This window comes from Carica papaya, chromosome 5 (assembly GCF_054855325.1).
Source record: "Carica papaya isolate Zhongbai chromosome 5, ASM5485532v1, whole genome shotgun sequence".
Taxonomy (NCBI): Eukaryota; Viridiplantae; Streptophyta; class Magnoliopsida; order Brassicales; family Caricaceae; genus Carica; species Carica papaya.
The window spans coordinates 41,925,478-41,941,620 of record NC_142313.1 but is presented as its reverse complement, the minus strand read 5'-3'; the positions used below and the strand labels follow the sequence as shown (position 1 = coordinate 41,941,620).

Below are 16,143 nucleotides of genomic sequence, written 5' to 3'. Positions count from 1 at the left end.
TAGTAAAGCTTTGTAGGCTAAGCTTTATTGGGTTAAAGAGGATCTCAAGTTGGCTTGGAATATTGGGATATGAAAGCTAATTATTAAGGTGATTCCTTATACCTTAAATAAACGCTCCTAACCATGTAGATCCCTGCAACGTAGTCTTGAATATGTGACGTGGGAGGATATGAGGATGATCAAATCAACTCTTATAACTTACTTAACATATGTAATATTGAAATTTAACTGTTTAGAAAATCACTCACTCTGATTGAATCTACAATTTTAAAAAGAATGCAAAAATAAAAAATAGAAAAATAAAATAAGAAAAAGAAAAATATCGCGAACTTACCGATAAGTTAATCCCTACTCATTGATTCAACAAAACTTCTTAAGACGTCTACTTCTTAAAGAACTTAAAAAATCTAAAAATTAACAAAAATGCTAATTAAAGAAAAACTTAAATTTTCAAGAATATTTCTCAAATTGATTGTGATTACAACTCATCAACAAAGACCTATTTATAATCTTTCCTAGGATAATTCTAGATGATTATAATATCTTGAAGAAATTAATAAAATAATATTTTAAATAAAATTTTATGATAATTACATAATAAAATATTTATTCTATCTCATTTAAATACAAGATAATTAATTAGATAATCATATAGATAGAATTTACATTAAAATAATATAAATTTTATCTCATGTGATTTTCATGTAAAACATATGAAAAAGTTGTTTAAAACATGTAGAAATTAAATTAAAAACATGAAAAATTAAAAGGTAGGGTCCAAAAACTTTAAAAATTAAAAATAATAAAATAAATTAATTAAAAGGTGGGTAAGGGCCAATGGGTCACGGGTTAGGGCAACCGTGCGGGTTGGGCCGACCCGCACGGGTCGTGCGAGATAGGCCACGAGTTGAGCTTGTGCGTCAAGTAGGCTTATGGGCCATATGGGTTTACTGCAGGGGTGTGGGCTTGGGCCACACGTGTGCACCCTTATTGGGCGTGGGCTGGATGGCCAGCACACGTGCGTGCTGGTGTGTGCATGTGGGCTTCCCTTTGTGCACATGTGTGTGCGCACTATGAATGCGAGGAGCCTTATCCGCACATGTGTACGGGCCTTCCTAAGGCACAACATGGGCTGACTTTTTGCCTTTGGATTTGGTCTTCTTGGGTCGTGACCCACTTTGGTCATATGGCCTTGAAGCCCTCTTAGGTTGGGTTAAAAGTGAGTTTTTTTCTTTTGATTCTTCAAATCCATTAATTTTACTTGGATCTTAAGTTTTATTTGGACAAACTTAACCCGTTTCTTGTAATAATCCCAATTAAAAAAGTAGTCATAGATGAAATTACTTTTTTATTTTGGACAATCCCGTTTAGAAAACAAAAAGATGTTGACATTGCTTTCCTGATTGGGAGGAGACATGCGAGACTTGAGTGTGCATGTCTTTTACTGTAACGTACTTGCAGATAATCATTTCGTAGGAGTTCGGTTTTTCAAGAGGTTCTTCTTTGGTGCAGAATTGGATATTTAGAAATAATTTTGGCTGTCTAGGATCACATCAATACATCCAGGAACATCGAATTAGTTCTTTAATAAGAGTGAAACATTCAAATCTCACGATTTCCACAAGGAGGGAAAAAGTTGTGTTGATCGTTTGGCATCTTGGGCTCGTGACATCCCCTTAAACCATAAGAGGCTGGTCTACCCTTCTAACAATCTTAAAGTCTACTTATGTCTGGACTATTGTGATATTGTTTCGACATATTGATTGTGTGATTATTGTTTTTGTTATTTTCTTTTGTTTTGTTTCCTTTTCTATAAAAAAAAGGACAATTAATTCCATCAAATAAGTCCTTAAAAAAACTATTATATATGTACAATTGCAACATTAAATTATCTCTATGATTATAGTTGTATTTTAGAAAAATATTAATTAATAATTTGTATATAATTAATAGTTTTTATCATATATATTATATTTAAAAGAGTTTATTTATACGGATTAATAAATATATTAACTTTGAATTCAGGTTAAGTTTTAATTCCATATAATAAGAATTTAATAGAAAATATAATAGAAATTTAAATAAATATAACATCCTAATTCTATATTAATGTCATGTCCAACTCAAGTTAAATATTTTTTATTTCTTTCTTCACAAGTTGAAGTACAAAATCTATAGTCATAAAATTATATACATAAATAAATTTATTTAATTATATATCAAACATATAAATCATATCTAAAAATATTTCTACACTTTTACATTTATGTCAAATTCGTCTTATCATTGAAAATTGAAAATCTGGTTATATATATTTTTTACAAAACTTTTATGAGTATATATATGTTGATATTAAATAAGACACTCACTAATTATATTTTCTTACAAATTTTTTTTGAGTATCTGTTTTGATAATAAATAATATAATTTGCTTTTCCATTTATATTAAATTGTATATGTACTTCAATTAATGTACAAATTTGGAGCTCCAAGCATCATATAATATATTAAATTACTCATTTTATCAACAATTTATGTTAATTTTATTCATTTTATTAACAATTTACTTGTTAACTTTAAAAATAACTTGAACCTAATGCACGAAATCAGTAATTAATGGATTATCAAACATGTGTGGCTATGAAGTTATAATTCAAAATGAGTTAAATTATATTATATATCTGTCTCAAACATATTTCATAAAATCTTTTTATCAAAGTATAATTAATTCACATTTCCGTAAACATATCTATTCCACCGAGCCTATCTCTGGGATAGGACCCATAACCCTTCATCATCTTTCTTTGGTTGAGTGATATGTATTTTTATGATGCTTGCTTTTCCAATTATCATTATTCAATCGAGGAAAAACATGAATTTTTTTTCTATAGTGCTTTAAATTCTTTTTTTTTCTTAAGTTTATTCTGGTGAGTTATTTAGATTTAATAAAAAATAAAATAAAACATAAAAATTCCTTTTATAAGATTTAAGAGTTATAGAATCAAGAATGCGACATTAAGGAGAGCTTTAGTAAGTTCTGAAAAGGAACGATTCTCAACAAATCGTAGGATTTGCCATAGTGCAAGGAAAGAAGGATCAAAGATGTTGGTACAAGATGTGCATTGCTACCAACTCTAATAAGTTTTTTACTTGAATAACTCTCCTGTCTCTCTCTCCATTTTAGAAGAAATGTTAGTGAATAACGAACAAATAAGTAAAACCATCTATCTAATATAAATAATCGATAATAGATATTGATTAAAATGAAATTTTGAATAAAGAGAGGCACCGAGCTATTTTGTCGTATTCATGCGAGGGTAAAAGATAAGAAGCTTTGGACTTTATAGGGAGTACACAAGAAGAGGATTTAATGGAAAATGCTGAAAATATGGGCTGCCTAGTGTAAGTAAAAAAAAAAAAAAGAAACATGTGACTGTGTGTGAGTTTTGGTAAGATTAGGTAAGGGAAACTCACAAGGAAATTACTAAACAATAAACGAAGCAAATTAAGGAACTCATTATCCGGTTTAATTTTCTCCAGACCAAAAAGAAGAGAGGAGATTATCAACTGCTTTGGGAGCTAAACACCTGTAAATAAAAACTGGGTTGCTATTTGGTATTGGTTGAAAAGAGTAAGAGCTCTAGGTTTTAGAAGAAAACCGCAGCATCATTGAACAGAATATTGGGCGGGCTGCAACGCCAAAGAGTATTTTTGAACTGGATATGTTCTTTGGGCCATCTTCTAATTATGTATATTTGCAGTAGCTTAATGCTTCTTAGCTTACGATTTGCACTTTAATGGCAGATTCACGTTCTTGTAATTAGATAAAGACGAGAACAGATTTATGTAAGTAAGTAATTAGTTGCATCTCACAAATTTCCATTTTGTATCGTTTTGATTTAGATTTTGAACTGTAAATATTCTTGGTATCGTACCCACCTATGAAATTATCACTTCAGTCTATTTTTAACCTTTAAAATTTTGATATACATATATACACACACACACACACACACACACACACACATATTATATGTATTAATATTATACTTAAAGAGTGCCATAATGTCATGGTTGTACAAGCTTGTCAGTTGAGAAATGATAGATGTAGAATTAACTTTTGTTAATTCTTTAATTTTTTGTTTCCTTAATAAATGTAGATATCTTTAATGCATGGTAGAATTTTACTCTTTACACTACGGGGACTAGGTTTATCATTGAGCAAGGAGACCTTTACTTATACCCACATGAACGTATAGGTCAGTTTACTATTAGGATATATTGGAGAACCTTGGGTACTAATATGCTGTCAATACTTCCTATTTACTTGGAGTGTAGAATTTTTTTCTTAAGGAATCCTAAACTTAGTTTTGTGTTGCATGCATTTAATGGATTATTACTAACATTTTATACTTTTTGTAATGGTGAAGTTGTGGTTTTCTTCTTGGGAATATTAGTTATAATTGTTATAGAAATATTATAACTTCTATTATATGTTAGAAAAAAAAATATATAGAAGGCATTTTCAAGTATCTCTGTGCCAAGAAAAAAAAATATATAAATATAAAAAATAATTACACAAAAGACCATACGAGATAATAACCACATGGAATATATATTATAGTAGAACGCCAAGTAAAAGCAAATATATATACATATATATTCACCAAGATGAATTTCAGACAAGCTCATTTTAAGGATTTATAAATGTATTAGATAGTTGGTCTATTGACTCTATATGAATAGCTCAAATCCAACTTTATAAAAGCTTTTTCGAATAAAATAATAATCAACTTTAATATATTTAGTTGTTTCATAAAAAAATTAGTTTTGAAGTAATACATTTCTCTGCTTGATTATCATATAGTACCTTCATAGTTTCCGATGTAGAAAATCAAGCTTTGTAAAGCAAATATTTCAACCAAATCGACTTATAGGTAGTATGAGTCATAGATTGATATTTTGATTCAACACTAGATTTGGCAAATTAGAATTTGTTTCTTAATCTTTTAAACCACCATGTTATCGTCCATAGGATACAACCTTTTGTGGATTTATGATAAGAAGCAAAACTAGCCAATTGACACCCATATACCCCTTAACTAAGTACCTGATATCTTTAAAAAGTGATATATGACCCAATGAACATTTATAATAGTTAAAAATATACAATTGCCTATTAGTGATTAGTTTCAAGAGAGTCTATATATTAACTTACAACACTTGTGGTGTATAGAATGTCTGGATGAGCCATATTAGAATAATTTCGTTTTTCCAAATAACTTCTATGAACATCAAAATCCTCTAGTAATTTACATCATTTATAACCAATTTAGATTATGATTCATATGGAGGATCAACTAGTTTAGTTCCTAACATTTTTGGCATGTTTAAAAGATCAAAACCATACTTTCATTATTAAAAACAAACCTTTAATTTTGGTCTACCTACCCAAATAACCTAAAAGTATTATAGTAGCCCCAAATCTTTAAATTTGAATTGATTTTAGAGGAAAAACTTCAAATTAAGTTCCCTTCCTATCATCGTTTGTGGTAATAATATCATAAGCGTATGCAATGAGCAACAACTGTCTAGAATGATGATACAAAATAGAATAGTTAACTCCAGTACAGTGTGAATCAAACTTTATCACAATTTTAAACTGAAATTGATTTGAAGAAAAATTTTCAACAATTGAATCTCTTTACTATAGTCACTGGCTGGTAATAATATCATACACATACACAATGAGTACCAACCTTATGATTGTAAAATAAGGATATAAAGAGAATGGTTAACTTCACTATAATGTAGACCAAACTTTATCACAACTTTGTTGAACTTTCTATATTAAGCTTTATGAGATTATTTAAACCTATACAAAGACTTCTTTAATCAATTAAAAAAATTGGAGTCTTCTTGAGAAATAAATCTTATAGATTACTCAATATTAATAGTTTCTTTGAAAGTACCATGTGAAAATGTACTTTTGGTTTTAATTGTGCAAAGGCTAATGGTGGGTAGATCAAAGAGATTAACACTTAAAAAGAAGTGATTTTTGCAAAAGAAGAAAAAATTTTAGAATAATTTATACCATTAACTTACTATAGCTTATGGACACAAATCCTACCCTGAGATAATAAACATGTCTGTTTAGATGAACTTTATCAATGAAAGACCTATGATACCTAATAATAGGATTACCAAGAGAAAGGGTAACCAAATCCCATGTATCATTCACCTTTAACACAAATATATGTTCTTCTGTTGTTCGTCTCATACTATAATGAGAAAAGGCTTCTATCATAAACTTTGAATGGAAAGAGATGGTGAAAAGGTGATAAATGCGTGGTAAGATAAAAATAAGAAACCATAAAAGATAAAAATAGAGATCCAATGAGAAGTACAAGAGTGTTTTACCTTTTTGATGGAAATTAATGAAAAAAAAAGGTTGTGAAAAGGTTAGGAGATGATGAGATGATTGAATTTATGAACATCTACAATTGGTTAATGTTATCAAGTATAGACTTGTAAATTTAGGTAATCTAAATTATTAACATGATTAAGATTAGAAACTTGATGCACAACAGAAACATTCTCATTATGAACAAAAGATAATAAAAGATAACAATAATAAAATCAACCATGAAAATTGACTTAGTAAAGAAAGAAAATATATTGAAAAAAAAGTTATTTAGAAGTTTAAGAATGAATTTCTCATTAATTTTTATTATTTTTCTGGTTGAATTGAACTCATACAAATAACAAGGAAGAAAAGAATCTCTTCCATAAATCGAGAAATAAAAAGTTAAAAAATTAGAAAAAAAAAACATAATACTGATATCCTTTTATTCTAGGAAAGAGATCATACTCTTTTATTTTTATGAAAGATATCAAATTAAATCTTAATAGCTAATCCTTAAAATTAGATTACAAAATATCAGGTTTTCATGCTCTCCCTTAAGCTAGGTTGTAGTTGTTGAGTAGACCTACCTTACAATTGAGTTCCTCAAAGGTCTTTTCGGGCACAACCTTAGTTAAGATGTCCATCATATGTTGATTGGTCGGGATGTATCGGAGCAATAACATTTTAGTATATATCTTCTCCTTAATAAAATTTTTATCAATTTTTACATGTTTGATTATATCATGATGCACTGAATTCGTTGTTATATTTGTTGTAGATTGATTATTAAAGAATATTTTAATAGATCATGTAATTGAGATTATTAGTTTAGCAAATATCCCTTTTAGCTTTATTCCTTCACATATACCATGTGCGAATGCTCTAAATTTTGCTCCTGTGATGCTTCGAGATACCATTAACTACTTCTTACCACGTCATGTCATCAAATTTTCTCAGATATATGTCTAATATTATGAGTTAAATCGTCTATTCAATTATAGATTATGTATGATGTGCATCAATAAAGATCTCAACTTTTTTGTTTGCAATCTTTTTGAAGAACATTCTTTGACTAGGCTTAGGATCTTGTGTACACGTTTTATGTGTTTTTCTATTAGACTATTCATGAATTGACTTACTACACTGAATAGCAAAGTTGTTGTTAGGTCTAACGTGTGAAAGATAAGTGAGCTTCTCTACCAATTTTTTATACATTCCTTTGTTAACAGATGCATTATCATCCTTTCTCCCAAGTTTTGAATTGAAATTCATACGAATGTCGTCTGGCTTGATTTGGGCACTCATGTTTTTTTTTTCAAGAGATTTAACACATACTTCCATTAGGAAATTGAAATTTTTATTTCTAATCATACTAGATCCATGAAAAAAAATATTTGGTACTGTCCAAATGTTTGATCTCAAACTCTTGGTTAAGAAACTTTTGAACTCAAATATCTTTGTTATAATATCTGATTATGATGATATTTTCAATATGTACAATGAGATTTATTTTTTTTCTAATAATGAATATCTAGTAAGTAGTATGATCTATCTGACACTAATCATACCTGAACTTTTTGGCGTTCTAGTAAACTTGTTAAATCATGCTCTTTCAAATGATACAAATTTTATTAGTTTTTTAAATTTTTATAATGTTTTTTCTCATGAATCTTATAAACTATGAATGTGGAGGAACAAATTTGTGTATGATCCACAGCAAGTCAACCATTTTCATTATATAACTACTCTAAGATAAGCCTTTTAAATGCGTGTTGAATTCTGATTCAACCATTACCTTCCAAAAATCAAAACTAACAATGACCTTCTGGTTTTATGGATTATGATTTTCTTTGCTTATGATGCCATTCTTATAAACAACATAATAATATGTTTTTGGCATAAATAAATAAAAATTTATTTATCCTTAGAGTACAAACTTACGAGATATTCTCCTAGAATCTGTTAATTGTTTAAGAGTAGATCACTCTACTAAGCTTGATGAAGACAAATGTACTATGAATTGATAAAATAATAGTGCCAAATGATTATTCAGTAATAAATTAAGACCTTGAGATAATTTTACTCAATCCTCTAACCGAGCTCTTTGAGTTTATTTTCGAAGAAGTTGATCATAAGAAATCTGTCTTTCATAGATTATGAAGGACTTTTCATTTAAACAGGAAGTACTCTGTCATTTTTGGTAATACAATAATTTCAATGACTCTTCACGATTCTTAATATATTAAATTCATTACAAAATATTACATTTATATCTAAATGTGTGAAAGTACGCACGTATATTAATTTTTTAAAAAATTACAAATTTCTCAATCATTCTTCATAATTCTTAAAATATTTTCGTTGTATCTAAATGTTGGAAACCACGTATATTTAACTTTTTAAGAAATTACAAATTATGAATCCTATATAACTTTAATTACTCTTCATAATTCGTATATTGAGGGAAAAATTTACAGATAATACAACTAAAACAATAGAAGGAAAATTCTACTTCTTTTTTTTTTTTCTACTGAAATTTCAATTAATTTTTTTAAAAAATAAATTTATATATTTATTAATTAAATAATAAATATATATTAATTACAATATAAATAAAAATTCGTACATGAAAATATAATGAATTGATAAGGAGAATATTAATGCTCTGTGCATTTTAGCTGGGGGAACATCGACCGTACATCTGCCGAGACGAGGACTTGACAGTTGAATTCAAAAACCGAGCCTAGTGAAGCGTGGTGCACGTGATCCTTGCCTCAGAATGGAATGTGGAAGGTGTAGGTACGCGCAGAGAGAGAGCGTGGGAGTGGAACGTTTAGTGTCTCAGCGGTGGAAGTCTCACATCTAGATGTGAATTGATAACGATCTTCATTTAACTAAATTGGAATGTGAACTTGGGGTCCGGACGTGAGGAAGACATTTAAAAAATAATAATAATTTTTAAAGAAATAAAATAATTAATTTCGTAAAATAAGTAAATTAATTAAATATTTAATTAAAAAACTGCAAAAACTCTTCCTCTTTGCATTAATTATATGAATATAAATAATATAAAAAATAAGACTTACAGTTTATATGGTAAAATAATAATAATAATAATAATACTGTAAATAAAATTAAGTAAATTTATGAACATATAATAAAATACATGAAGCATATTATTATTTAAAAAGTTATACTACGTGGTCACATTAACCGTCACGTGAAATATATATAAATATAGTTAGAAGACATTAATAAAAAAAATTCATATTCTACGTAGATTAAAGTAAGATCAAGTACAATGTAAAATATATAAAATATCACGCACAATATATATATATATATTTAAATACATATTTTTTAAAAAATAAATGAAAATATGATATAAATTAAAGTAAAATAATTTTTTTTTCTAATAATTATTAGACATGAGATCATTAAAGGATATATAATAATTACTTTTAGTTATAACACTAATTGTTCTAGAGTTAGTACAAATAAATCATTAAATTAACTATTAAATATATTAATGTACATTCATTGAATCATATTAATTAAATTACAGAATTAATCAAATAATTAAGTTAATTTTGCATTTTACGTTAAAGCGAAGAGAATCAGAGACCGCGAGAAAAGCCAACTGTCACGAAAAGAATTACGTTAAAGTGAAGAGAATCACGTAAACATTTTAATACTCCAAACATAATCCAGGTTTTGGTTTGCAGACGACGTGGTCCGTTAATAACCAGCAGTTTAGTTTCCTAAAAGAATATTAAACAACTACAAATTAGGAAACCAAAATGCTAATTATCTGTTACCTTTTTATTATAACGCCACGTGGACGAATCAGAGAACAAAGAGAACCTGAACACGTAATTGCCTCCGTGGTTGGCCATTATTGGTATCGTAACCAAATCGTACGGATCCAATCAGACACTTTCTACTTATAAACATATATGAAACTCGCTTTTAAAAAATTTTTAAATACGAATTTATATATTTTATTAATTATTTACATATTTAGTAAGAATTTTTTAACAAAATAATTTAAAAAAAAAACAGTAATTTAGTCTATTTCAATCCCAATCGGGAATTCGTATTTCTTTCTTTGTTCTTTTTTCAATCTAGTCAATATGATTTAAGTACATAATTGACAATGCATGTGTTGTACTACTTATAGTAAAATAAATATGAATTTATTTATCTTCCCCATTATTTCACGAGATGGAAAAGTTAGAGAGAAACTTTCAAACTGCATTTTGTAAGAAAGGAAAAATCAAACTAGCTACGTAGCTTATAAATTCATGACACGCCAAATACATCTATAAAAGGACATGCTTATCCACTCAACACAAAAACTATAAACGTTGAAGAAGAAAGAAAAAAAAAAAAAAAGGAAAGAAGAAAGGTTGAAGCTTGAATATTTCAGGTTGAGTTTACTAAGTTCGGACAGTTTGGAGAAACTGAGGAGATCAGAAACATGGAGATGAAGATAGTGTTGGTAGCAGCTCTATCACTAGCTTTAATGGCGGCTATCTCTCGCCCCAACATCTTTGGAGCTCCAAACATAAAGGGTTCTAAAGACGTTCTTGGCAACTCCAAAGTTCTTAACCTCTCCTTGGCAGGAGCTCTCGCCGGAGAAAGTCTCGACTTTGATCCCAACGGTGAAGGACCCTACACCGGCGTCGCCGACGGCCGGGTCCTCAAATGGCAAAACGACTCTCATGGCTGGACCGAATTTGCCACCACCACAACTAACAGGTATATAAATATTTATACACGTATTATGGTACCCATTTACTAAAATCTACTTTGCAGAGTATTATTATTACATATATATATATATATGTATATATGTGCTAATAATTAAGGACCGACTTGAATGGTTTATAAGGTTGGGGTGCTATAGACCAACACGACCCCGTTTAGAGGAAGTATGTGGGAGGCCATTGGGTATAATGTTCGAGCAGAAGAGTGGAGATTTGTATATTGATGATTGTTATTTAGGATTGATGGTGGCCGGACCTGAAGGAGGTTTAGCTGAACAAATCTCCATTGAAGCTGATGGTCGCCTCATTTTCTTCACCAACCACATGGACATTGACGAGGAAGAAGACATAATTTACTTCACAGACAGTAGCATATTTTACCAAATCAGGTAACCATAATTCTTTCTTCATCGTCTGATTAAATAAAAAACCATCTGATTAAATCATCGTTAAAAAAATTTGCAGAACATACATGACGATGATCCTGTCGGGAGACAGGACGGGGAGGTTTCTGAAATACGAAAAGAACACAAAAAACACGACAGTTTTATTAACAGGTCTTGCGTTTCCAAACGGCGTCGCATTGAGTAAAGACAAGTCATTTGTGTTGGTAGCTGAACCCACCCGGTTCAGGATTTTAAGGTACTGGCTTAGTGGACCCAAAGCCGGATCGTCGGAAGTGTTCGCCGAAACTCCCGGCGCCGTCGACAACATTCGGAGAAACGAAAAGGGCGAATTCTGGTGCGCCATGTACACGAAAAAAACCTTCTTTTCCTACTTTGGGTTTACTTATCCATGGTTCGGGAAAGCAATTTTGAAGCTTTTCACTTTCGATCAGCTGAACACGCTGCTTCTGGGAGGGAAACCCTATTATGGGATTGTGATTAAGCTGAGCGAAAATGGCGAGCTTCTTGAAGTTTTGGAAGATTCTAAGGGGAAGAAAGTGACGTTTATAAGTGAAGCGAGGGAGAGAGATGGGAAACTTTGGCTTGGATCTATAGCCACACCTCATATTGGTGTTTATGATCTGAGCCAATTAGGTTGATAGATTCCTAGATTGTATAAATGTTTTTGCTTTCCGATTTTCTTCTCGTTGCAGTTTCTGATGTTGTATGGGTTTATGTTCTCGAGTGTGTATATGCATGCATTCGTTTGTTAATGGCATTGAATGCAAAATAAGGTTTCTTAATTATGTTTTGAAATATGATTATATGATTAATGCTGCAAGTTAATTAAGTAAATTACTGGTCTTCTTAGTAATGATTTAATTACTTTCACAATTTTCATCACGCACCGTACAATTCGATTACTCTATCATATCCTTCTGAGGACGAATTAAATATGTTGTATATATATTTTAAATTAATTTGTATAGGTTGATGTCAACTTTCTCAGTTATAACTTTCACGTGAGTCATGAAATCATCTCCTCTACACCCAGGAGAGAAGAAAAAGAACTTATTCCTCAGCTGCTTTGTTATTTTGCTATGTCAACGTCATATAAGCTCCAGAGAACTCTTAAAAAGCTGCAGTATAGGAGGATGGTGAGGAGCTCCATGGAAGATATTAGTAGATAAACTTTTGCTATCAACTTCTTTCTCTTCTTCCTCCTCTTCTTCCTCAGCATCCCAAAGAAATTTAGCATATGAAGCTAGGATATAGCTGCAAAAAAAGATTTGCATGGTGAAAGGTTTAGCTAGGACACATGAATTTCTCAAATAATTGACTGTAAACAAAATGGTGAAAGTTTAGCTTATAAAAATTTTATTTTTATGCCAATTTATAGTGATTTACATGCACAAAGTTGCAGCTTTTGTTATTCCAAAAACACCATTCAACAATTTCAAGCTATCATTATATTTAAAATTTTAAAAGACCCACTTCAAAAAATGAATCGAAAATCAACTTGACTGATTGAATGTGCACTTAACATGACCTGGGAGAGCTACTTCCAAGAACACCATTCAACAATTTCAAGCTACTATTATCTTTAAAAGACCCACTTCAAAAGATGAGTCGAAAATCAAATTTTTTTTTATTGAATCCGCATTTAACATGACCTGGAGAGGTACTACTAATACATAAAAAAAAAATCCATATCCCAATTGGTAAGGCATCAAGAGAAACAAGAACTGCTTGCTTGCAGTAATTGGAAATGAAATAAAGGAAGCTAGAATGCAATCCAAATCTATCAAGCAAGAAATCATAAATGCAAATCTAATGAATAGGAGCTTTGAAGATTACCAATCATCTGGGTCAGTTTTAACAGCTTGATCAAAATAACACTCAGCTCTTTGAGCATCTTTCTGGTTTTGCCAGATAAGATCAGCAAAAACAGACAGTACGCTCCCATCACTTGGATTAGCCAAAATTGCTCTTCCACAGTACTCCTCTGCTTTGCCAAAATCTCCTCTTACCTATTTCTCAATTTTAATTTAAAAAGAATGGTCGAGAATGTTCTAACCAATTAATAACAAATCAAAAGAGGAAGATTAATATTCCTAATTTGGGTACTCGCCTCTTTCAAGAAGTTGGCATAGTTCCCGAGCAGAAGAGCATTGCCAGGGTTTGCCTCAATCATGCACTGGTAATATGCATCAGTACTATCACTCTCATGGTTACTTCTCCCAGAAAAGCCTGACCCACCAGCACAATGACCGCCACCGTCTGATCCTCCTCCACCACCATAAATCCTCCCATCATTTTTTCCAAACCCACCGTCACTCACCAACAGTCTCTGAACATCAGATCCCTCATTATCACCGTCCACAACGATTTCTCCCAACCCAGAACTTGGAAACAGTCTCTCAGCTGAAGAAAAAGATGATAATACTGAACTGGGTTTTGGTTCACCATCTCCCATCTGTTGTTGGTTCAGCAGGGGAGGTGGTACAGTGGGTTTCTTCTTCTTCCTGGATTTAGGTTTATCTTTTCGGATATGGGGTTCTGACAAGGCCTGGTTTGTCAGCTTCTTGGTTGGGTAGTCGGAGGGAGAGTGAAGTGAGTTTGAGAAGCAGAAGGATCTGGTTCTGGGGACAACTTTGAGGTCCGGGTCTGGTGAAGAGTCGAGCTTGGAGCAGTGACGTAGCCATGAGTTGAGAATTGGTGTGGGTGAGCTTCTTAGTAGCATCTTCATTATGGTTTTGCAGAGCGAGATTCAGATAGAAGGTTGTAGAGAGATGGGTAGAAGAGAATTAGGAAGAGAACATTCATAAACATAGAAGAGATTTGACAAACTGATTCTGAGAGAATGTTTGGGGAGAGGAAAAGCCTGGGAGGGCTTATAGAATGAAGAAGAAAGAAGCATTTTATACGTCCTTGTGAAGGAAAAGGAAAGCAGATTTTTTTTAAGGTTAGTGGAAGATAACTAATATGATAGGAAAACTGTGCGACAAATTCTGAAACGAGTCAATGATATTTTAAAGAATTTATTAATTCATTATATTTGATAAGTTTTAGAGACTGATAATTTTAAAGAAACTTATAAAAATATCCTTTTTATTTGTCTATAATTTTATTTTATTATAAAAATATCATCTTTGTTAGTATTCTGTCAATTGTGTCTTGAAAATTTGATAATATAATCATCACTCCACAGAGGTCCTCATTAAGAGTTTGCTCCTTGCCAAGAGTAATAGCAATATCACCACCTCCACTCCATTTGTAACCTACAACGGTCTCATGCAGCAAAGAAAAGAGTTGACATATCTAAGAATGTAATATTTGACTTCTTCAGAACCCAAACCCTAGCATATGACTCTCGATCAAAAACCAGCTCAGGCTGAGATATTTTCTTGAAAACGCATGGACGTCGCTCTTTCAAAGCTTTTGCACCACAGTTAACGTAGGACCATTTGCCTATAGACAAGGACTTGAATCTCCTAATACAGGTTGCTTATTCAAAGACTTGCCTATACAAATGACAATACTCATCAACCACACTAAGCAAGGAATTTTGCACCAACAACATCTCATCGGATGGCTTAACTTGTTGCTGCATCATACAACCCACCATCCAATGTAATCAATCTCACACACACACACATGAAAAGCATATGAAGGAAGGAAGAACCTAAGCAAAAAGATGCATCTACCACTAGACTTGGGTGTGCCTATGCATCAAAAGAAAATGGAAATCAGTAATCATATATTTTCTATTGGGTACTACTCACTCAACTTTGATTCAAGAATTCCTGCATCAGGGTAATAACCTTGAAATATGGATCCATCGCTATACATAAACCTGAGGATTCCATCAATATCTAGCTAAATGCCATGCGGCCACAGTTGTTGTTGCTACAAACTTAGGCAGTAGCTTCCTCACTCCCTCTATATTTATTGTCATATGATATAAGTAATTTGGTAGAAGGCAATCCTAAGAGGAGCATAATACTTCAACAAATAAGACAAGGCACGGCAAGAAAAAAATACTGCTAGCCTGATACCCCAGCCACTCTTGCTGCTGGCTAGTCTCTATTTTATCTTCAGAAAAAAAAATGATAAATTGCTATCAATACAAGACAGTTAATGAAATTTTATTTTAACTGGGATACAGAACTTTGGGACTGATTGAACTAGATACTTTCAACTGTGTTAACTAGCAGAAAATGAATTAAAAAAAGTCTACTATATCGTCTATCTAAACAATGTTGAATGTTCTTTGCGTATTATAGAACTTTTCCCTTTGGGTCTTAATATACACAAACTAACTGTTCTCTACGTCATCATTTAAATCGAGACCCCTTCTTTGGTCTACCACTATGGCTTCCATCCCCCACCGAAGCCCAGAAGAACAAAGACAGCCAGAAGAAAACAGCAAAGAAAATCTGCACACGGTCTCGAATTCTAGAGAATGTTCCTGCAATACCTGTGTAAGGCAAAATACCATAAGACAGTAAGAAATGGTAAAACTTCATGGCACATGAACATACACGTAGACAAACAATAAATCAAATTCCATTTAATTAGT

The 16,143-nt window shown here is 31.4% G+C and overlaps 2 protein-coding genes across 2 annotated transcripts; one reads left to right on the top strand and one right to left on the bottom strand.

Annotated features, from left to right (window-relative positions):
* The first annotated feature begins 10,730 nt into the window (after positions 1–10,730).
* LOC110821115 (protein STRICTOSIDINE SYNTHASE-LIKE 10-like) lies at positions 10,731–12,364 on the top strand. Its single transcript, XM_022050844.2, has 3 exons — positions 10,731–11,167; positions 11,301–11,564; positions 11,641–12,364. Exons 1-3 carry the CDS (start codon positions 10,887–10,889, stop codon positions 12,218–12,220), a joined length of 1,125 nt encoding a protein of 374 aa, XP_021906536.2. The 5' UTR covers positions 10,731–10,886; the 3' UTR covers positions 12,221–12,364.
* Positions 12,365–12,497: 133 nt separating this feature from the next.
* Positions 12,498–15,902, bottom strand: LOC110821113 (Tetratricopeptide repeat (TPR)-like superfamily protein). The gene is made up of 3 exons (XM_022050843.2): positions 13,693–15,902; positions 13,419–13,591; positions 12,498–12,836 (listed from the first exon to the last, which is right to left on the bottom strand). The coding sequence occupies exons 1-3, from the start codon at positions 14,308–14,310 to the stop codon at positions 12,671–12,673; spliced, it is 957 nt and encodes a 318-aa protein (XP_021906535.1). The 5' UTR covers positions 14,311–15,902; the 3' UTR covers positions 12,498–12,670.
* Between the last annotated feature and the right edge of the window lie 241 nt (positions 15,903–16,143).